This window comes from Grammomys surdaster, unplaced genomic scaffold (genome assembly GCF_004785775.1).
Source record: "Grammomys surdaster isolate TR1022 unplaced genomic scaffold, NIH_TR_1.0 220, whole genome shotgun sequence".
Lineage (NCBI taxonomy): Eukaryota > Metazoa > Chordata > Mammalia > Rodentia > Muridae > Grammomys > Grammomys surdaster.
Genome location: NW_021604665.1, coordinates 9,265,681 through 9,289,454, shown reverse-complemented (window position 1 = coordinate 9,289,454; position 23,774 = coordinate 9,265,681). Strand labels below are relative to the sequence as shown.

General features: G+C 42.7%; 1 protein-coding gene across 2 annotated transcripts in view; it reads left to right on the top strand.

Moving 5' to 3' along the window:
• Nucleotides 1-6,454: 6,454 nt before the first annotated feature.
• The window catches only part of Shq1 (SHQ1, H/ACA ribonucleoprotein assembly factor), a 96,087-nt gene continuing 78,767 nt past the window's right edge, over nucleotides 6,455-23,774 (top strand). Inside the window, exons 1-4 of one of the 2 annotated variants that reach the window (XM_028773066.1) lie at nucleotides 6,455-6,682; nucleotides 7,832-7,896; nucleotides 12,845-12,967; nucleotides 13,694-13,854. In XM_028773066.1, coding sequence (XP_028628899.1) covers nucleotides 6,540-6,682; nucleotides 7,832-7,896; nucleotides 12,845-12,967; nucleotides 13,694-13,854 — 492 coding nt within the window. In that variant the 5' untranslated portion in view covers nucleotides 6,455-6,539. The remainder of the gene's footprint in view (nucleotides 6,683-7,831; nucleotides 7,897-12,844; nucleotides 12,968-13,693; nucleotides 13,855-23,774) is intronic. The other variant, XM_028773065.1, reaches the window with a different exon arrangement.

The following is a 23,774-nucleotide window of genomic DNA, read 5'->3' as shown; positions in this document are numbered from 1 at the left end:
CCACCACACAGGGACTGTGTGGGTTAATCTTGATTGCTGACTTGATGAGAATCCCCATGATACCTCTGGGCTTGTCTGTGAGGGATTTTTGTAGACTATGTTAATTAAGGTGAGAACCACCCATTGTTAAGATGGCACTATTCAGTGGGCTGGGGTCTCGGAGAACACATGGAGGGGAAGGTGACCAGAGCATCATTATCCATCAACCTCTGCTCCCTCACTGCTTCTGCTTCCTCACTGCTGCTGCTCTAACTTCCCTGCTGTGATGGACTGGACCCTTGCACTGTAGGCCCAGATGAAGCCTTTCTTTCATTAACAGATTTTGTCAGGTATTTCATTGCAGCATTCAGGGAAATAACGATACAGCACCTCAAACTGAATGTGGGAAGACCCTGGGGCTTGGGTAACTCCTTGGAGAGTGGACTGGGGACAAGCCATTCACAACATCTGCTGCTAGGGACAGGCCCTCTGGCTCTCAGTTCATTAGTGGTGTCTAGGCAGGGTCTTCCACTGGGACTTTCTGCAGATGTCTTTTAAAAACAGGACGTAAAGCAACAACAGAAGCCCTTGAGGCTTCCTGAATGCTCTTCTAGTAGTTCCAAAGGATTCTGTCCACCTGACAGAGTGGGACCGCTTCTTGATGTGTGCGTATCAAGCTCTAAGGTCAAATAGACTGGTGTTAGATGTAGACATTGTGGGTCTTTTTTGGATGTTCACTGACCTTTTACAAAATTAGAATTGAAGTAAACTGCATCTGAAATATCTACCTAATGTCTTGGTAGCCCCAAACAAGCTCAGAGCTCAGAACTGTGACTGCAGTGGGCTGAAGTATTGGGTCAAGGAATAAAACATAGCTACTCTTAAATTAAAATGTGCTTTAAAAAACTACTGGAGACATTATCAGTGCCACACTCATGGTATGTGTTAGTCACTATTCTATTGCTGTGAAGAAACACCATGATCAAGGCAACTTATACATAAAAACACTTAATTGGGGGCTTGCTTACAGTTTCAGAGGGTTAGTCCGTGACCATTATGGTGAGGAGTGGGGCGACAGGAAGGCCTACATACTGAGAAGAAGGGGAGGAGGATGAAGAAGAGAAGGAGGAGGAAGAAGAAGAGGAGAGGAGAAGAAGGAAGAGGAGGAAAAGAGAGACTGGGCTTTTAGGGACTTCAAAGTGATAATGGCTTCTCTAACAAGGCCATATCCCCTAATCCTTCCTAGACAGTTCTACCAACTGGTGCTGGGAACATCTAAGTATATGAGCCTAAGGAGGGGGTGGTTTTCCTCACTCAAATCACCGCAGCACCCTTTGTCACTGTTCTTAAGCATCTTTAACCTGTATCTGTTGGTCACCCGTGCCTTTACCCTAACTTTATTTAATCTAGGCAGGTTCATACCCTGTAGTTCCACTATCTCAGAGGCTGAGGCAGGAGAGGAGCTGTGATTTTGAGAACAATCTGGGCTACAGAGCTTGGTTTCAAACAAAAACAAAATTGGCACCCTAAGGAAAAGGATGATTCAGTTGGCATTTTAACTATTTTCTTCTGAATCTACTATTGTAATCTATGCTTGTGATCCTAGCATTAGTTTCATTTTTGTCTTCTTCAGAATGAATCATTACCTTATCCAGTTCTCTCTCTCTCTCTCTCCTCTCTCTCTCTCTCTCTCTCTCTCTCTCTCTCTCTCTCTCTCTCTCTCTCATCAGTATCAATGCTAATAACTACGAAGGGTACAGTTATGTATAAATATATTACTAGCAAAACTATAATAAAATAGAGATTCTGTGATGCTATGATAAGTGAAAAAAGAGAAGTGTAGAACAGGGGACCAGTTTTGGTTTTAAAAATCTTTCTGTGCTTCTCTGAATAGAGTAAAGGTTTAAAAGGTTTCTATCAACAAATTAACAGGACCTTCCGGGTGTGGTGTCTTACCTTTGTAATCCTAGAACTCAAAAGTGAGGCAGGAGAATTGCTATGAGTTTGAAGTCAGCCCAGGTTACACGATGAGTTTAAGGGCAGCCGGGCCTAAAGCTTAAGATGTTGTCTTTAAGAAAAAATAATAAAAATTTAAAAATAAGAAACAAAATGAAACATAGTAACAGTGGTCAAGCTTAACCATTCTATGTAGAAGACTGCTGTCTTCCCCAAATTCCTCAGGGAATGGACTAGAGATATAAACAGTCTTATCTGCTTTAAACTCAAAGGCTACAACATACTCTAGTTAGCATTATTTTAATCGCCTAGATGATCGCCACCTTCTGGAGATAAGGGGTATTTCACCATTAAGAGACCTCCCAGTACATCAGAATTGTTTATTAAAAAACTGGTCTTTTGGAACACTCAGCCCTAAGTGGGATGTCTCTATCGAATTCCTCCCCTCAGAGCTCAGGAACCTGTGAATGAGGAAACACCAAAAAGACCCTCTAGATCAACATGAGCAAAGTTCATATGAACACACAGAGACTGAAGCAGTAACCCCCAGAACCTGTGTCTGACTCAGGTCCTCTGCAAATACAGCATGGCTTCTAGTTTACTGTGTTTATGGGATTCCTGAGTGTGAGAACAGAATGAGTCGGTTGCAGATTGTTGTGCCTTCTCTTTCAGTTTTTTTCTTTCTGTTGGTTTATCTTGTCCAATGTGATAATTTTTGCTCTTTCTTATTATATTTTATCTTGTTATACTTTATTATTATCTCTTAGAAGCCTGTTCTTTTCTAATGAGAGACAGACAGAATGGGAGTGTATCTCATGAGGAAGGGAAGTGGGGAGGAAGTAGAGGGAAGGGAAATCAACTGTAATCAGCATATATTATGTGAGAAAACAATCTATTAAAAAGATAAATTATTATTTTTTGATAAATTGTTATTTTGATAACAACAAGAATTAGTAAATTCTTGTTGGGAGAATATAACTTATCTTTTAAATTTAGAGTTTAATTTTGAAACTCATGGGTCACATCATATTTTTTAGACTTGAAGAGGGAATTGATTTAATGTAAACAAAGGTGACAGGTTATATACTTGTCCTTAGTAAGGAAAAATTATGAAGTGGGTCTAAACACAAATTCCTAGAATACATGGAAAAGTCTGTAGAAATATGAAAGAGCCTACAAAGGCGGGTGGGACTGACTTTGGAGAAGGAGAGAGACAGACAGACAGACAGACAGACAGAGAAAGAGAGAGAGAGAGAGAACCAAAGTTGTACATCAGCTAAAAAAGAACTTTACGTTTTTAAAAGAAGAATGGCTCCATAATTTATGTAACTTAGCACTAAACAAATGAAAAAGTAACTGAACTGGTAGTTGGAGAGATAACTCAGCAATTAAGAGCACCCGCTTCTTCTGCAGAGGACCTGGGTTCAATTCCTGGCACCCACATGGTGACTCATAATTGTAACTCCAGCTTCAGGGGATCTGATGCCTTCTTTTGGCTTGCACAGGTAGCAGGCACACAGGTGGTGCAACATTCATAAAGCACCTATACACATAAAATACAATTAAAAGTAAAAAAAATAAAGAAAACTATTTACAAAGGAAAAAAGGGAATCCAAATCCTCCTTTTCCCCACATGACAAACCCCAGTATATAAGCACTTTTGAGATACAGCAAATATTGTATAAACCCCTACTAAAGAACAGCAGTACTGAATGATACAGTCTCTCTCTCTCTCTCTCTCTCTCTCTCTCTCTCTCTCTCTCTCTGTGTGTGTGTGTGTGTGTGTGTATTTGTCAAATCAAGTACCGAGGAAAAGTACAACTAAATTGTCACGTGTTTTCAGTTAGAATTTCATTGTGGATCACATAGCTTGTTTCATTTAATTTCCTGTCATTAATAATTAAAAACATTAATGCTTGTGACCTACAGGAATGAGGTCCCATGGTAGATATAAAGATTCTTTCTAGGGAAATGAGTTTGGAGTAATTGGCCAGAGGCTATCTCAGGGGAATCTTTTAAGGGTTTTACTAATCCCAGATTGGCATCAATTCATTGTAAGAATTGATTATCTATTACTGTTAAGGATTCACACGGCATAAAGAAGGCAAGCTTGGCCTTTGAGTGTGAACCCAAGATGTAGGAGGTAATATGAGAGGTCCCAGCTCTTTACGGGTTTGGAGCCTGGACCTAGAATGAGACTAACCTGGAGCCCGCCGAGACACTGACAAATCGTGTGACCCTGTGCCAGGGAACAGAATATAAATGGCTTCCTCATAGAGCTGCCAGAGAGGAGGAGGAATCAGAACACACTTACTGTAGTTCTGCCATGTAGCTGGGAAACCTCCTCATGCTAACATTTTCTTTTTCTGAGTCCCAATTAAATGTTAAGATTGTTTCCCTAGAATCATAAAAAGCCAGATGTCAAGAAGGCTTTTGTGGATATCTGGGGATTTTTACTGTCAAAGGAAATAAATGGCTTTAAACCCTTTCTATCAATATTTACTATTTGGTTTTGTTCTTATTAGTGTTGTCTTGAGCTAGAGTTTCACTGCATAGCTCAGAGTACTGGTTAGTTTTTACTAACTTGGTAAAAGCTAAGGTCATATGGGAAGAGGTGACCTCAATTAAGAAAATGTCTTTTATCAATTTGGACTGTAGGCACATCTATGGGGACATTTTCTTGGTTACTGATTGAGGAGGGAAAGGCCAACTTACTTGGATGATGCCACCCCCGGGCAGGTAGGTGGTCCTACCTTATGTAAAAGAACAAGGTGATCAAGTAAGAAAGACGTGTTCCTCCACGGTCCCTGCTTTAAGGGACCCTCCAAGGTCTCAAACTCCTACCTTGGCTTTCCTGGAGGATGCACTGTGAACCTGGAAAAGTAAGGTACATGAACCCTTTCCTTCCCATGTAACTTTTGGTCATGGTCTCTATCTCAATAGAAAGCAAACTAGGATACATAGTGTGGCCTGAAACTCATTATATAGGTGAGGCTAGTCAAAAAACTTGCACAATCCTCCTGCCTCAGCCCCCTATGCGTGCTGAGATTACAGGTGCAAGCCACGGAGCCCAGTGACTCTATTGACATTCACAACCGGGGAATTCTTGTCTCAGTTAGGGTCACTATTGCTGTGATGAAACACCATGACCAAAGCCACTTGTGGAAGAAAGGGTTTATTTGGCTTACACTTCTACATCACTGTTCATCATGGAAGGAAGTCAGGACAGGAACTCAAACAAGGCAGGAACCTGGAGGCAAGAGCTGATCCAGGGGCCATGGAGGGGAGCTGCTTACTGGTTTGCTCCTCGTGGAGCTTGCTCAGCCTGCTCTCTAATAGAATCCAGGAGCACCAGCCCAGAGATGGCCCCACCCACAAAGGACTAAGTACTTCCCCATCAATCACTAATTAAGAAAGTGTCCCACTGGCTTGCCTACAGTCGATCTTATGGAGATGTTTTCTTCATTGAGCTTTCCTCCTCCTCTCAAATATTTTTTAGCTTATGTCAAGCTGACATAAACCAGCCAGCACAAGACTAGATTAGGACTCTGCTAGTTCCTGTAAAAGAAATGAGGGGGCAGAAAGTCTAAGGGAATATAAGGGGGAAGAAGGAGAGTAGTGGAAAAGGCGTTGGGAGAGTGAGGATAACAGAGGGACTAAAAAGAATAAGGTGAAGAAAAAAGAGACAGAAGATAGTTTCTAACGAGTGTATGAAGACAGAGAAAAGTGAAATAAAGGCAAAAGGAAGCACAATTCTTCAGAGTGGGCGCTGACTAGGCATCTGGATTCTGATCCCGTTTAACCTCTCAGCTTACTTTTCCTTGGAGTTTGCAGTGTGGGTTAGATTAGAGGACGTGTACTCCACATACTTCGTTAATTAGAAAACTATTCAAAGAAGGGACTAAAAAGGAGAGAGGAAGCTGAGGGAAGGGGTAGGAGAGGGGACCAGTGGGGCAGTTTTTGCATTACAGGTAAGAACTGAAAGGAACCTCGTAGGGATGTGGCTGTGGCTACTTGCAAACCTGCCTCTGCTTGTTGAGTGCCGACTACTTGAAGGATATAGCTCTCCTCATGGACTACTCCATGCTGTCCTCACAGCACCTGAGGAATCTGGACTAATATTATCCTCCATTTATAGAAGCGGTGTCTGAAGTATAGAGAAGTTTTGCAGCTTAAGGTCGTGCAACTGGGAAATGCCCACATAGAAATTCAAAAACACTTTGCTGACTTAAAAAAAAAACAAATAAGGCAGTTAAATAATTTCTAAGTCTCTCCATAGACGTTAGTGAGTCTAAAGCGACTTCGTGTTCCCGTTAGTCCGCAAATTTCCCGGTTAGAGTTCTAGTTCTTCGAAAAATTTCCCTCAATGGACGTTTCGTAACAAGCCTGGTTCCAGGGCCTCTTTTCTCAATCTGTTTAAAAACTCCGCCTAGCTAGAGAAAGCGTCCGTCTCCAAGGAGACTGGCGCAGGGCGGGACTTCCGGCCCCCATACGCTCTCACTTCCGCCTCCGTCCGGAAGCGCTGTGGCAGACGGCGCGGGTCTGTCGCGTGGGCACTTGTCGTGTGCCTAGCGGGGCTGTGGTGGCTTCAGGCGCGCGCAGCGATGCTTACTCCTGCGTTCGAGCTGACCCAGGACCACGACTTCCTCACCGTCGCCATCCGCGTGCCCCACGCGCGCGCCTCCGAGTTCGACGTGTACTTCGAGGGGGTGGACTTCAAGTTCTACGCCAAGCCGTACTTTCTGAGGCGAGTTCCCGCCGCCTGCGCGCCTCCTTCATTCAGGAGCCCACGCTCGCGACTTAATCCGCGCCTCGCGGACACACTCGCGGGTCTCTTCGCTGCTGCCTTGGCGGCGGCTTCCTCCAGGCTCGCAGTCTGCCTGCCGCAGAATCGCCTCCTGTGGCATCTGTGGATCCCGCCTCCAGCACGGGGCCACCCACCCAGTGTCAGTCCTGTCACCCTCGTTCTCGATCCTTCCTGACTTGTGCTTTTCTTTCACTACATGTCCGCTCCTCCCCCTTGCGTGGTGACCTCCCCGCGTGGGTCGATCCTTTGACTCTCGCCCGCATGCCATCTGCTTTCCTGTACTTCCCAGGTCCGGTTGACATCAGATTAGCCAATTTCTTTCTGCCTGGCTGCCAGGAGATGCGAGCAAGTACTTAGGGTTTGCCAGTCTAGGTTTTTCTCCGTGTTGAACCAAAACAGTAGCGGTAGCTGATACTCGCCACCTTCACTGTGATAGGCAGGCAACTTCTTAAATGCGCACATGTCATTTTAATTTTGGTACCCGTACTTTGAGTTAAGCAGAACTATTAACCCCTTTGTACAGTGGACGCTGTGAGAGTCTTCTTCCTTAACTTGCTCATCAGTTGCCCTCTGCCTTTCAACTGGGTCAAGCTGCAGTCAAGCGGGTTTCTCCACTGCTCACGTGGTAGCCACATTAGGTCTTAATTAGCATGCCAACTTGAAAATATAGTAGATCACTCCCTACCTATGAGAGACACTTCCAGGACTCCTCAATGGATATCTGAAATCATGGATAGTAATGAACCTTGTATATACTATTTTCTCTTTACCTATAAAACTAAGATGAAGTTTAATTTATAGATTAAGTTTAAAAAGTAAAGCAGGACAAATATAAATGCATTTGCTAACTTAACTTTTTGTGAGGCTCTCCCCCTAACCCCCACTCTATTTTATTGGTAACTAAAGTATTCAAATGGAAAGATGGGTCATCTTTGATTTTTATTTTCTTAGTTGAAGAGTGAATCTAGGCTATTTAGCTTGCAAAATATGAAAGAGGTACTGAACAATTGCCATTCGAATGGTGGGTAGATTTTGATGGCTAAGGCTATGCTATGATTGACGATCCCCTTCCTTGTGTTAAATCTGCAGATTAACACTTCCTGGAAGGATTGTAGAAAATGGATCTGAGCAGGGATCCTATGATGCAGATAAAGGTATGCTTTGGGATTTTTGATGGAGTGTGTGTGTATGTGTGTATTGTGTTGCTAAAATTCCTTTCCTAGAAGGGACATTCTCTTAAGGTCCCATTGCAAAACTAAATGTGATTCTACCAAAGTTCACTGAGGAACCATTGAGTTTATCAAGTTACAGAGTAGTGGGTAAGGGGTTTTGGGCCTTACCCACTATCTAGACTATCTATCTGCACGGCTTCCCCAGGGCTACATAGATTGAACTCCCTCCCTTCAGCCTAGCTCCCTCACACCCCCAGCCACATACACTGGTTCGGATGGTGGTGGCTGGGTAATCAGATGAGGGTCCCATGACCTTCCCTGCCCTCTCACTCTGTGAGGGAAGGTAAAGAGTCAATAGGCTCATCTGTTATGACATTCTGTGGGCAGGCCTGCAGAGCTGAAGATGGTGGCAGTTTGACTCCAAAGATGGTAGTGTACAGCTGCGTATGTAGGCTAGGTGTGTTGAGGGGATTGTATATGTATGGATTCATATGTGTGCGTATGAGTTGTATATGTGTATGGGTTCATATGTGTGCACACGTGCAGATGGAAGCCAAAGGACCACTCTTGTCTCTGGCTCCCCAGCTGGAGGATTACACACATGCACCATTGCATCTTATAGTTTCATTTGGGTTCTGGGAATCAAACTCAGGTCCTCCTGCTTGTAAGGTAGTTGCTTTACTGACTGAGCCATAGACCCAGTCTTAGATAGGATTTGGTGGATTCCTTATGTGATAGTACCTCTAAAGATGGAGGACTTTCAGATGTCTAGCAATTGCTATATGCTGCATAACTTTTTTTTTTTTATGTTTAGTGCCTGTTATCTATGGAGTTTTGACAGGTAGCAGTTTTGTCAGTCTTTTAAAGTATTTTGCAATAATCTTTAAGGTAAATTTGAATCAAAAGTTCTAGTTTAATTTTCTGGAGTTGTTTCTTTTTTTTTTTTTTCAGACCTTTTATCTGTTTTTTTTTTTGATATTTTACATATTTACTTTTCAATGTTATCTCCTTTCCCATTCTCCCCCAAACCCCCTTATCCTATACCCCCTCCTCCTATTTTTATGAGGGTGTGCTCTGAACATCCTCCCAGTCCCATCTCCCTGCTCTCGAATTCCCCAACACTAGGGAATCCAAACTTTCGGGGACGATGGCCCTCCACTTCCACTGATGTCTGACAAGGCCACCCCCAATTACCTATACAGATGGAGACATGAGTCCCTACCTTTGTGCTCTCAGGCTGGAGGTTTAGACTTTGGGAGCTCTGGTTGAAACTTTTGATATGGAGTTGTTCTATATTTAACACATGTTTAAAGTAAACGTCAACTTGAAATGGTTGGTTTTAAAATGGATGGATGACTTATAAGCTTTTGACTGAAAAATTTCTTAAACAGTTTTCAAATTTAAATTTTAATAACAGGTAGATGAGAAATTATGCATGGAAAAAATTTAAGAGTAATTGGATTTTCTTTTCATGATTGATAGGCCTCCATTTTAAGCTAGTCACAAAACCCATGAATTCTACTCTTATAGGAGCTCCTGTTTTCTTTTGTATTGAGTTTGGAATAAGGGTAGCTGTGGGGCCAGCAAGGGAGCTCAGTGGGTAAAGGCGCTTGACTAGCAAACCTGGTAACCTGAATTTAGTTTCCAGAACCCATGTAAAGGTAAAGGAGAAAGCTGAGTGGGCAGGGCTGTGCTCTGACTGCCACACGTGAATTATAGCACAGCCTGTCCCATCGCCCCACCCCATGCATGCATAGTAGTAGTTTTTTTTTTTTTAATCTAAAAAGAGTAGCTCGTATAGTACTCTTATGTAATTTATTCAGTAACTAGTAAGAGCTAGGGTAAGGGGCCGGGGAGAATGAATGTAAAGAAACATGATTAAATTCTCAGTCGTAATGATGTGATATTGAAGTGTAAGGGTGCTGCTGTCCTAGCTGTGGATATGGCAATGAAATTATTAAACTTAATGGCTGCAGAGATAGCTCGGCTGTTAAAAGCATATTCTGCTTTTTCAGAGGACCAGTGTTTTTTGGTTTGCAGTACACAGAGGCTTACAGTGGCTGTAAGTCCAGCTTCAGGGAATCTGACACCCTCTTGTGGCTTCCACGGGCACTTCCACGGGCTCATGTGCACACAATTTATAAAATAAACCCTAAAAAGCAAAACAAAATGTAACGTACTTAGAGTTGAAGTGTTGAATCTATAGGGGCGTCTGGGTTGGGTTGTATTTGATGGGTTGGATTGCGTGTCTGTCAGTGTGGTGCAAGAGGTAAATGTTTAACACAGAGGGCTGGAAGTGGGAGTGCACACTTAACACAGTGGGCTGGAAGTGGGAGTGCACACTTAACACAGTGGGCTGGAAGTGGGAGTGCACACTTAACACAGTGGGCTGGAAGTGGGAGTGCACACTTGTAATCCTGGTGCTCAGGATAGGAGCATAGTTTCATGTGGATTTAATTCTAGCCAGGGCTACATTGCAAAGCTATCTCAAAAAACGTAAGAAGAGCTCTCAAGTTATTAAGGAAATCATTAAGCTATAATTGCTTTGATGAAGTTTTAAAGCCAATGCTACTTTTCAGATTAGGTATCCTGATTTCCTATGGTCCAGAAATACATATTTTGTCAGTAACTGTCAGGCAGCGCTGTTGCCTCCACAGCCACTGACTTGTAGAAACTCTTTGAGCTTGGATAGTTTGACTAGGTTAAGATGGTTTAGGTGACACTAAAGCTTTCTCTGGTTTGGACACAGTAACTTCTGATCGAAGAGACAACTTTGGAAAAGCTCCTTTTAAGACTTTTTCTTGATTTATTGTTACTAAATCTATAATAAGGGCAAAATTTTGGAATCCCATAAGGAATTAGGTTTTTTTTTTTTTTTTTTAAAATAATCTAGTTAAAATGTTTTGTTGGTGTCTAGTCATTGCAGATGGTGTTGGGATTCAGGAAAACAATTTCTTTCAAGTATATCCTATATTTACTACTCCAAACTGTTTCCTTTCTCTTTTCTCCCCCTTTCCTGTTCTACTAGTATCTTTTCCCCTTTCCCCTAGTTTCCCTAGCTTTCATTCGTTATACATGAGGTCATATTTTTGTGTGTGCATGCACACACACACACACACACACACACACACACAACAGAAAGAGAGAGATGTGAAAATCATTTATTTCTCTATCTATCTATCTATCTATCTATCTATCTATCTATCTATCTATCTATCATCTATTTACTCATCATCTCTGTCTGTCTATCTGCCTGTCCGTCTGTCTGTCTATCTGTCCATGCATCTATAAAAAGACTGTAGTTCACAGATGAGACAAAGCATGTTGGAGTCTGGCTTGTGTTGCTTAATATGATCTCTAGTTACATCCATTTTCTTGCACATGACACCATCTCATTCCTTTTATGACTAGTAAATGTCCATTGCGTAGATACATATTTTTTATTTATGTGTTGATGGACACTTGGATGGAGTTCATAACCTTGGCTGTTGTGAATGTGCTGTAGGGAATCTAGGTGTGCCATGATAACTTGGACTCCTTAAGGTTTATACCTAGGAATGGTAGCTGGCTCATACGGCAGTTCTGGTGTTAGTATTCTGGGCAGCATCCTTCCTGATTTCCGAGGTGGTGAGGTGAGTTTACATTCTCACTAGCAGTGTTCTAACAGGTCACTTTTCTCTGTGTCGTTGCCAGCATTGCTGTTGTGATTTTTTTCTAAGAGGCATTCTGACTGAGCTGAGCTGACATCTCAGTGCAGTTTGCATTTCCTTGTTGGCTAAGGATGCTGAACATTTTTTTTCATGTGTTTATTTGCCATTTGGTTGGGTTGGTTGTTTTTTGTCTATGTTTTTCTGTGAATGTGTTTGTAGGTGGTTTGTACCCAGTTTGTGTTTGTGTACGTGCATGTGGCTGTAGACAACAGGATGGACTTTTTGAGTTGTTCCTTCAGTACAGTCTTCCTAATGAGACAAGGTCTTTCGCTGAACCTGGCACTTGGCACTTGCTGCTTCAGCTTGGCCAACAAACCCCAGGGGTTCTGTCTCCATTTCTTCAGCACTGGGGTTATAGGTACTTGATGTTGTGCTCAGTTTATTGTATATGCAGAGATTCAAACTTAGATCCTTGGTTATGTGAGAAGTGCTACCAACTGAGCCATTTTTTCCAGCCCACCTGAGTATTTTGTGTTTTGAGCTCTTCTCATGTTGTGGATATTGATTCTTTTCATGTATATACTTTGTTGGCTATTCTGGCCAATGCAAGCTGCAAGACTGCCTTTCCTGCAGTGGGGAGAAGCCCCGCTCCTAGAAACCTCCTAGATTACTCAGGACGCTAGGCCTGACACTCCAGGTACAAGAGTGACCAGCCCCCCTGCCTGAGGAGCCCCAGGTCCAGGCCTTGCCCCACTTCCCTGATGTCTTCCCAGCTGTTAATGGCTGTCCCAGGCCATGATGTCAAGAGAGTGGCTAGGTTTGTCCTTCAGGAAAAAAAAAATCCACTAATCCCTGAGTTTGCCCCAGGATTGGGCCACATAATCCCTCTAATCCCAGGCCATCCTAGAACACTCTGCCACACCTCCACCCCCACCTCGGCCTACCTCCCTCAAGAAAACTTATATAAATCCCATCTTCTGTTGAGTTCTTTGCTGCCTCCCTCCTGGGTTTTTCCTCCCGGTAAATCTCTTGTGTGAGGTTTGTCGTATGTGTAACTTTGTATATTCCTTGGCTCCTGACTGTCAAGATACCTTTCCCTTATGAGCTGTAACACTTGCACTGGGGAAACCTTTCCTCCCCTGGAGCAAAGCTGTAACACTTCCATCGGAAGCAACAAAGGTTTTCCTCAGAATTATATATTACCTGGACTTACATTTCCCTTATATGTACTTATGAAGTCTGAATATTTTAATCTAACTATGTAACATTTTCTTTTAAAGGAATTTTTACCATTCGATTGCCCAAGGAAACTCCTGGCCAGCATTTTGAGGGGTTGAACATGTTAACTGCTCTCCTGGCACCAAGAAAATCCAGGTCTGCCAAACCACTTGTGGAAGAAATAGGTATGATTACTGTTGTTGGGAGGAAATGAAGATAAAGAGGAATGCTTGTGATAATTTATGTCTAGGGGAGGAGACCTGAGGATAGAAAATCAGAGAAAAAAGGTTCAAGTGAAGAAAATAAAAAGGGAACGTTAAGTGTTCTAAGAAAATAGCTCATCTGGTATCCCAGTTCAAAGGCAGGACCAGAGTGGATGAGTAGCCCAGTCACGTTTTTTCTCTGTCAATTAAAACATTCTGTCTTGTCAGAAGTGTGTAGTTGAAAAAGCTACATAATACGAACACTTTGCTAGGTGTTGAACTGTAGTGTTTATTTATTTCCAATACCCTAGGATTAAAACTTACTCTAATCCTGCCGTGCTCTTCCCAGGTACTGTACCCCATCCTTCCTAGATCACCAGTACCCTCCCCATTTGCCCAACTGTGAGTTGCTTACGTAACTACTCTAGAGTGTGTGTTCCTTTTTGTCTGGCTTCTTACACTCAGTGTTTTTATGAGGTGTATCTGTGTTAAAACAGAAGTCCACATACCTTCATCACTGAATGGTAGATGATGTCTCCTACTGTGGTGCACATTTGGGCTGCTTCCACCTTTTGGCCATCGTGAACTGTGGGGCTGTGAATATTCTTGTCTTGGTCAGTGTAGGCATTTTCCCTGTAGCAACTTCTTCTTCTCATTGTACCTAGATACCTCAGAACTTTAAACAATAAACTAATATATAACATTTAGGTGCTTCTGGCATTTCTGAGGAAGGAGCTGATGATGAGGATGAAGAGTTTGACTGGGAAATCGAGCAGACTCCCTATGAAGAGGTCTCAGAAAGTACTCTGCGATCACAGTGTCACTACGGATTTGGAAACCTGCGGGCAGGTGTGGTTCAGCGGTTACAGGTATGCTGTCCTGGAAGACTGTGGCACGAAGGGTGTTTCAACTTCATTTCTGCTTCCCCAGGGTGCTTTTAAAGGCAGATTATAGAAGGTGACATAGAACCTGTAGCAAGCTACTTGTATGTAAGGATCATCCAGCTGTCCATTCCTTCCATGACTAGCTTGATGGTGTCCTTAGGGAAAGTTCCATCTAGGATGCAGCTAACTTTCCTGAATGTGCATAGACTTCTCTCTCGTGCTTCTGGATACCCTTAAAGAAGTATGATGCTTCTGAGGAATGGAGGTCAAGTACTAGGGTAGGATACAGCTTCTGTTGCACATGTATATGACAGAATTTTCCAATGAGGATGAGCCTGTGAGCTTTTTTATTAGTTTTGCTTGTTCTCATTTTATACTTGGGGACATGCATGCGTGTGTGTGTGTGTTTATCTGTTACTCTAAACCATTATGTGACACTAGCATGCTTTAATGTGTGAGGTTTACTCTTCATAAAACCTTGAGGCTTTCTCTGGGAAAACTTTATGTTTAAGATACGCATTTAAGAGAGACTACACTGTGAAAATAAAGTTTGGGTTTAGAGGTGGGGAGTAACACGGGGATCCTCCTTTTACGTTGTTTCTCTTATGTTGTGTATACACACACACACACACACACACACACACAGACATCTCAGGATCTCTTTGAACTATTCCCCCTGGTTCATCCTTTCCTGGGATTATGGTATGTGCCTCCTTTAGGTTGTGTTTTGATAAAATTGTTCAGTTCTTGGTGCACAGTAGATACTGTATTCTGTTTATTCTTGGTGGAGGTCAAATGTAAACTCATTTGCATACTTCAGGTTTTGCAGAGTTTGGGATCTTAGATTTTCCCTGATCAATGCTCAATTAGTAGAGTGTATCTGAGTCTCTCAAGAAAAAGTCAGAAGCCGACATTCTGTTCATATTTCTACTTCCACTTATGTTTGGGATACTGTGATGATCACTGGGTAAAAAGTGGTGAAAAATGTCATGAGATACTGGACACATAAAAGTCTGAAACGTGTAGGACACTATTAAGACTCCTGCCCTTGAAACATGAAGTTACTTTCAGGATTGTTGCAAGAAAACAAAATTGGCATTTACTCAGCAGCAAATAAGTCAAAGGAATATGTCTGTGTAAACGCTCGGACACTTTTCTGCAGAACGTGTCTGTCTGTGTTTCCCTCTGCCATGCGTGTCCCTTGTTTTCCTGGTGACGGCTGAGATGTTTAGGACGGAGTCAGCTTTATGGCAGCTGTGGCAGAGACTGTGGTGACTTTCACTAGCTGTGTGGCTGAGAGCTAGTTTGTGGTCATTTTATTTGGGGCTGGCCTGTCCAGAGCTTCGAATGAAGGCTAGTAAGTGTCATACAGCTAAGTTCAGAATCTCCATTCAGGTTAAAAGTGTCCCAGATACCCAGTAGCATCCAGTCCAGATGCATGTGGGCACTTTGAAGGGTTTCTCCTGGCTTAGAGGATGCTAGAGGACCATAGTTCAGGTGAAGCCAAGTCCCTTTTAGGTCAGACGTTTTCGTATTTATTGAAAATCACTTATAAGTAATTTAGGTTGCTTTTAAAGTCAACATTGTTATGAAATACTCTTTTGTTTTTTGATACAGGGTCTATCTTATTCCAGGCTGTCCTGGAACTCACTACATAGCTGAGTCTGGCCTTGAATTCTCCTACCTCCCCTTCTCAAGTCCCAGAAGCACAGATATATAACACTACACCTAGCTTTTATTGTCAAAAGTTGTACTTTGAAACATAAAAGTTATATATACTCTTGAGGTAACATGGTGTTTCAGAACATGTATGTAGGTAGTAGTACTCTGTGTCTTTCTTAATAGTGTGACTAAAGCATCAGATACCTAAATATCTGTCACTCCTCTTAGAAAATGAACTATCAGTCTAGTTAGGATCCCTGTGTATCTCTCTATGGTTACAGCTCCTCTTTCTCTGTCAGAAATGCTTAGTTTGTTTATTTAGCTTAACTATGTATAATTGCTAAACTCTATTTCAAACTTTAATAGAATGAATAATACTTTCATAAAAAAAAGACCCTCCCCTTCCCCCCCTTTCCTTAATTTAGAAAGAAAAGTCTACTCAAGTGAGTGGACTCCAGTGTTTATATGTGAGCAGTGTACTGCTGGCAGCAGAGGCTTGTCACTCTGCACAGAACACTGTGGCCTAGGGCTCTGAGAATGCCCACTTTCCAAACATGTTTAATTTGGTACCAAAACCGTATCTGAAACAACATAGGTTTTGTTCTGATCCTTTCCCTACCTTTCCCCCATTTTTGAGACAAGTTTTTACTTTATAGCTCAGGCTGGCCTGGAACTCAGAATATAAATCAGGCTAGCCTTGAACTTTTGGTAATCTGTCTGTCTCAGTATGTCTAGTGATGAAATGACAGGCGTGAGTTACTACACTTAGCTGGCTCTCTTAATATGTTTTAAATTACTTAATTTTGAAATTTATTACAAATGTGTTTATGTATATGTGTGTGACTTGTGCATGTGAGTGCAGGTGTGTTTGTGTTGCAGCATGTGTATGGGGGTCAGAAGTTAACTTTCAGGAGTCCTTCTTCTCTTTATACCGTGGGTTCCAGGGATTAAACTCAGGTTGGCAGCCTACCATGGTTTCTACTGCTGTGAGAAAATACTGTGAGCGAAGGCAACTTAGGAAAGAAAGAGTTTATTTGGACTTATGGTTCTAGAGGGAGGGTCTTTAATCGTGGCAAAGGCATGGCATGGTGTCAGGAACAGGAGGCAGGCTCATCACATGTTTATCCACACACAGGAAAGCAGGGAGAGGCAACTAAAAGTGAGAAGAGGCTTTTTCTCTCTGTACACTCTCAAAGTTTCCTCTCACAAGACTTTCCATCCTTACAGATCCATAACTTATCCAAACAGCACTACTTCGCTGTTGACCAAGTAAGTATTCATATATATGAACCTGTGGGGGACATTTGCCATTCATCCACTACACATGGCAAGTGCTTTTACCGACGGACCCAGCTTTCCAGCCCTCTGTATATTTTTAAAGCCATTTTAAGCTACATACTTAGTCTATGTGTCTGAATATTTGCTGAAGTGCTGGGATAAAAGAGTGCTGCGGCAGCCTTCTGACACGCACTGTAAATAAAGCAGTGTGTGTTCTCGAATACCTTTGCAGTCCAGAGAAAGGCTGAAGGCTGAAGCCACCAAGTCTGGGAATTGCTATGGAACTGTTCTGAGTACTGTGTGAGGCAGCCCAGCCATACTGGTTCCTCGGGCATCTTTACCGTTGCAAGTGTACTTTTTATTAGGAGACAAAGTCAGTAAAAAGGTTTACAGAAGTGGAACTTTCTCATGAATTAAATTTGAGGGATATGATGATCTTCATAACATTTGGGATTAATCAGACTTTTAGAAATCATAAGAAGGTTGGTGTGTTTTCTCAGAGTCTTACAGAATCACTCTTGCTTTCAGTGCTCTGTGTTTACAACTGCTGTTTGTGACAGTCACATCAAGTGACTAAAAGATGACCCTGTAACGTTAACAGTGTTAATTAGTGAAGAAGCTATAGATACTCCTAACAAAGGTTATCACTCAAGTAAGAGGCTTCAGAACAGTTGTCTCATAGTGTCATTAAAATGGCTTTTCTAGTACTGTGTTTTCCACAATTTCTAGCCTTTGGGTCAAGACACACCCAAAACGTTTGTTTACTAGTAGGATGCCAGTATCTCCCCATTCTTCTTAAGTGAAAATAGTTTTGTTTTCTCTGATGCTAAAGGCAATACACTCATAAAAAAAAAAAAAGTCGTACAAAGCTGAAAAAAAAAAAACTAACAGTATTTCCCATACCCAGATATTGTCTTCAGTGAATAATTTAACTTTTTACTAAAGCATAATCCTGTCCCCTTTTAAACAGATTTGTTTGCAAACTTCTCCATTTTATCTGATAATGAAAATATTTTTTCAGAAGCAAATTCTGTCTCACTAGCCCCACCCTCTGCTTTCCATGTACACATACACACCCGCTTTCTTTCCTTTTTTTTGAAATCTCTGCCAGCCACTGGGGTGCCTTTGGAAAACTGCCCTGGCTGCTCAGAGTTAGGGCTGCACAACAAGCTGTTGGCACTGGTGGCTGCCAGCAGTCACAATCCCAGAGTCTCTGGGCGCCACCCCAGCCAGCTCCAGGGACAGCCTCAGTTGTAGGATGCCAGGCCTCCTGGCCTTTGCTTTTCTTTGGCTGCTGCAGGGATCCTGAGGTCTTTGTCTTCAGGAGTCATGCTGGTCAGATGTGCATGCAGTCCATTCTCTTTCCAGATTGGCTCCTGTTTGATCTGTGATGTAAATGTACACAAGTGTGGCTTAAATCCTCCACGACCTTTTCCTGGCAGTGTTCATCTTCAGATTGCTCAGGCAACCAGTGATCACAGCTATTCTGAAGCAGAGAAAAGGGAATGTTTTTCTTCCTGCTGAACTTCTTTCTCTTCCTTTCCCATGGTTTATTAATACCTCAGACTTTTTCTTCTTTTGTGGTGCTGAGAGTCCAGGACCACATGCATGCTAAGAAAGTGCTCTTCCACCAGCCGTATCTTTCTTCAGATTCCAGTCTGACTCTGCACTAGCTTTCCATTGTTCTTATTATAGTACCGTATAGGAACACGTTATGTGAGGAAAGATTTTGCTTCATGTTTTCTGTACATCATGACAGGGAAGGCATGCCAGAGCAGCTCATTCACAGTGATGAGAACATGCAGTAGAGGCTGCTTAGGACCAGGAAGCTGTACACGACAGGAAATAGACAGGGATAATAAACCCATAAGGACCTGCTCCCAGTAACCAACTCCTTTCTACCAGCTAAGCCCATTTCCTGAGGCTTCCCCAAAGTGTACTGCTCCATGGGGAACAAATCAGTGTGCAGAGTTTATGAAGGCCCTTTGCTTTTTAGTTTGCTGTAGTTTTTCACTAGGGTCCAGTTTGAGCCGAGCTGTGGTAGGTAGATGTACAGAATAATGCAGGTGAAGTTTGCCCAGCTGGGAGTAGCTAGGTGGTTGGTGTGTGGCCTATCTGTTGCATTGCTGTGGTGGCCTTGAGTCATGAGACTGGAGGGGAGAGTAAGCAGGGCTGAGGAGAGTTGCTTTTGTATTTTCTAGTTCACCCCTTGAGATTGGGTATTTTATCTGTGTGCTTGTTACTGGATCTGTTTTCCAGCAAGCAGACTGGTCCACAGCCTCTGTGCACTCTGCACTCAGTAGTGATTTCCTTCTGACTGCCAGGCTCACTGTCCTAGTTAGGGTGACTATTGCTGTGATGAAACACCATGACCAAAAGCAACTTGGTGAGGAAATGGTTCTTTCTTTTTTAAAATTAATTTTTTATTGGATATTTTATTTACATTTCAGATGTTATTCCCTTACCCCATTTCTCCCCCATCCAGAAACCCCCATGCCATCCCCCCTCCTCCTGCTTCGATGAGGATGTGCCCCCACCCACCTGCCCACTCCCACTCTCCACCCACTCCCACCTCCCCGCCCTCGAATTCTCCCACACATCCAGCTTTCATGGGACCAAGGGCTTCCTCTCCCACCTATGCCTGGCAAGGCCATCCTCCCCTACATGTACAGCTGGAGCCATGGGTCCCTCCCTGTGTGTTCCCCAGGCTGGTGGTTTAGACCCTGGGGGCTCTGGCTGGTTGGTATTGTTGCTCTTCCCATGGGGCTGCAAACCCTTTCAACTCCTTCAGTCTTCACTCTAACCCCTCCACTGGGAAGGAACCAAATGATCAGTTCAATGGTTAGCATGAGCATCTGCCTCTGAATATGTCAGACTCTGGCAGACCTCTAAGGAGACAGCTGTATCAGGCTCCTGTCAGCATGTACTTCCTGGCATCCACATCAGCGTCTGCCTTTGGTGACTGACTGCACATGGGATGGATACCCAGGTGGAGCAGTCTCTGGACAGCCTCTCCTTCAGTTTCTGTCCCACACTTTGTCTTCATATTTGCTCCCATGAGTATTTTGTTACTCCTAAGAAGGACTGAAGCACCTACACTTTGGTCTTCCTTCTTCATGAGCTTCATGTGGTTTGTGAGTTGTATCTTGGGTAATTTGGGCTAATATCAATGAGTGCATACCATGTGTGTTCTTTTGTGATTGGGTTACCTCACTCAGGATGATATTTTCTAGTTCCATCCATTTGCCTAAGAATTTCATGAATTCATTGTTTTTAATAGCTGAGTAATACTCCATTGTGTAAATGTATCACATTTTCTGTATCCATTCCTCTGTCAAAGGACATCTGGGTTGTTTCCAGCTTCTGGCTATTATAAATAAGGCTGCTATGAACACAGTGGAGCATATGTCCTTGTTATATGTTGGAGCATCTTCTGGGTATATGCCCAGGAGTGATATATCATTCATATATCATTGAAGGAAGTCGAGACAGGAACTCAATCAGGGAAAGAGCCTGGAGGCAGGGGCTGATGCAGAGGCCATGGAGGAGTGCTGCTTACTGGCTTGTTCCTTATATCTTCTCAGCTTACTTTTCTTATAGAACGCAGGATCATAGCCTATGGATAGTACCACCCACAAAAGGGCTGTCCCTCACCCCCATCAACCACTAATTATGAAAGTGCCCTACAGGCTTGCCTACAGCCCAATTTTGTGGAGGCACTTTATCAATTAAGGTTCCCTCCTCTATGATGACTATAGTTTAACCAGCACACCCACTGAGTGCGCAGTGAAAAAGAAGGTAGACCAGATCCCCCACCTCATGAAGCATTCTTTGGGAAGGCAGACAGTCGTGTAGACAACAAGCTAGCTAATACTAGCATTAGCTAGTAAGCAAGCTATTGGCAGTGGTAACAGGAGGAGGAACACAGGGCAGTATGTGAGACTGGGAGCTGTCTAGACTAGGATACCCAGAGGTGACCCCTTGGAGAACGTGACACACATGGGGTTATAAGAAGGACACTGTCGATGCAGAGGGTCAGAGTGGAGTCTGAGATGTGTGTTCCATAAATGGAAAGGAATCTAGTACGTGGTGTACTTGGACCAGAAGGAAAGAAACTGGCATCAGTTTGAAAGGCAAGCCTGGCTTGATGATGCAGAGCTGGGAATGTGGGTTCAGAGAGTACGTTTACTCTCTGAAATACAGAGTTTTCTGTCATTCCTCACTGGTCATAGCGCAGTCACGACCTTAAGTCTGTTCTAGTGTGATAATTGTTTTGTGTACCGCTCCCCCTTTCCCCAACATACACACTCACACTTTTAATGCTGTTGCCAGGTAAGGAGTCTGAAATGGAAGGGGGATTTGTATTCCCAGTAGGAAATCAGTGTCAGGGAACAGCCATGAAACAGAGAGGAAAAGAAAGCTGATGTTAGTAGGTGTTTTTAGTCCTGGATTATATCATTTAATACTTCTAACAGCCTGTGGCACCAAATGCTGCCCCTCCCCAAGAAAATATTACAGACGTCTATGTGGTTACCCATCCTCTGAAGATTTTACATTACATGATGAGTACTTTGCAACTGTGATTAAAGATAATATTGACATGCCTTTTATATGTGGGTCCACTTTAATCATGGAGGGAGGAGAAAGGCCTTGTGATGAGAGGAGCTGAGGGAGGGATGGCATCATCCTGTGGATTTGCAGTCCAAGGAAAGGAAGGAAATGGCCCCATAATACTGTTCTACCAAGGCAAGGCGTAGACTCATTGTGCTGCTTCTCCTGAGGCCCTGGTCCACTGTGCCCTCACCTGTGGCTGGAGTTGGGATGTCAGTGAGGAAACTGAGGGAGGGAGGAAGAACTGATGCTGCACTGTGGAGCAGATGCTCAGCTGGATTCAACTCTGGACGGCAAGTCTTCCCATGGAAACACTGCTGCCTGCTTGTCAAGCTCTTCGCATCATGGATGTTCTGTTTCAGTGTATTACGGATTGCATAAACTTGAGGGCTGCCCTGAGACTCTAACTACTGTTTATAGTGGGATTTCTGTAGGAAAATGAATTCCAGGTGTTCAAAAAGTAAATTGCGAACGAACTTTGGCATGTAAATTTTAGTTTTTAGTGGCTAGGCATTTGTCTGGTTGTTGCCTCAAATGTTTGTATTTGAAAGTATTGAGATGTTCTAGTTGATCTAGTGGCTTCCAAAAAGGTCACTGAATCCCTTCGTTATATTTGGATATACTTAGGTTAAGACCCACGTGCTTAGTGGTAAGAAAGAGTTTATTTTGATTTAAAGTTACATATTTATTTATTTTGTGTGAGTGTGTGTGCTTGTATGCATGCCATGGTGTATGGGCAGAGGTCAGAAGACAGTTTCTGGGTGTCAGCTCCCTTCTTCTACCATATGGATCCTGGGGATTGAACTCCATCAGGTTACTCACTGGGCCATTTCTCTGGCCCAAGAATTTTTTTGAATTTGGAAGTTTTGGTTACGTAGGGAGGCTGTGCTTGTATGACTCCCCACAGCTTACTCCTGTTTTAGAAACCTTGCATTCTGGCTACCAGCTTTAACGTGCTGTGACATATGAGGAAGAGAAGGGAAGGGATTGCTTAAGGTCCTAGGACTAACTCAGAGGGCAGCTCTGCTTTGTCACTCTTGCCTTTCCATGTATACAGCTCAGTTTACTACTGTCCATTGCATTTACACATCTTTCCCAAGTTACTGCTTGACTTCTTCCACTTAGATCCTTTACGTTTCTTCCAGGTCTGCGCTCATACCTGGAGTGGAAGTAGGTGTGGGAGTGGACACAAACAAAAGCCACATTTGGGGAATGTTTTGGATTGTATGAGGTCTCGTTAGTTCACTATTCCTCTTTATGTTTGCTCTGTAGAATTCTGCTTGGGAAACATGCTTCATGTTCGTATGTACACATCATTTAAGACAGTAAGGGTGATTTTAGGATTAGATTTTTAAAGATTCAGATGCAAAGTCATAGACATCAGAATGACTCAAAAATTCTTTAAAATTTTTTATTAATGGGTTAATAAAATTATGATGAAATTAGTGATAGATGAAAATAGATAAGTAAAAATAATGAAATTTTTAAAATGTGCAAATGGAAGTCAGAGGACAGCTTTATGGAGTTGGTCTTTTTCATCTGTCTCTATGTAGTTTCCAGGAATTAAACTTAGGTCATCAGGCCTACATGACGAGCACATTTACGTAGTAGACTAGATTTCGTGGTAGATTTCATTTGCACGGTCTGTTGTGATTCTGAGACCAGCTAGACAGGGGGAAGAAAGGCAGGTCTCTCTGTATCTGCAGAGATGCCTTATACACTCAGACCCTCCTGTCTTTAGGAGCTTTCAGAGCACTAGGACTGAACAGGGGAATGGATAGAGAATCAAATGTTACTGCATGTTTGTGACGGTTTATTCTATTCTACTTTTTGTGTCAAAAGTTTTAAATAAGTGTATGTGTATGCCTGCCACAGCATGTGTGCTAAGTCACGATGACAACTTTTAGGAATTGTATCTCCCTTCCTACTGTATAGGTAATAGGGATTGAATACAGGTGATCAGGCTTGGTGGCAAGATCCTTTGTGTTAAATATTAATATCCTTATAGATGCTGATCAGTTTGTCTTATGGGTTAAATGAGATGATTTATTTGGAAGTTTCTATCAGAGTCTACAGATTAGTGGGTTCAAACAGTTGTGTTTTTTTTTTTGTTTGATTGTTGTTTTTTTGTATTTTGCTAAAAGGTCTCACCATGTAGCTCTGGCTGGCTTGGAACTTGCTGTGTGGACCAGACTGGCCTTGAACTCAGAGAGATCTGCCTACCCAAGTGCCTACCTCTGCCACCCAAGTGCTGGCAGCCAAGGTTTGCTCTACCACACCCGTCTTAAACGTTTGTTAGATCTGAATTTAAGTAAAATAAGCATCTCATATCTTAGTGATCAGACAGTTCTTCC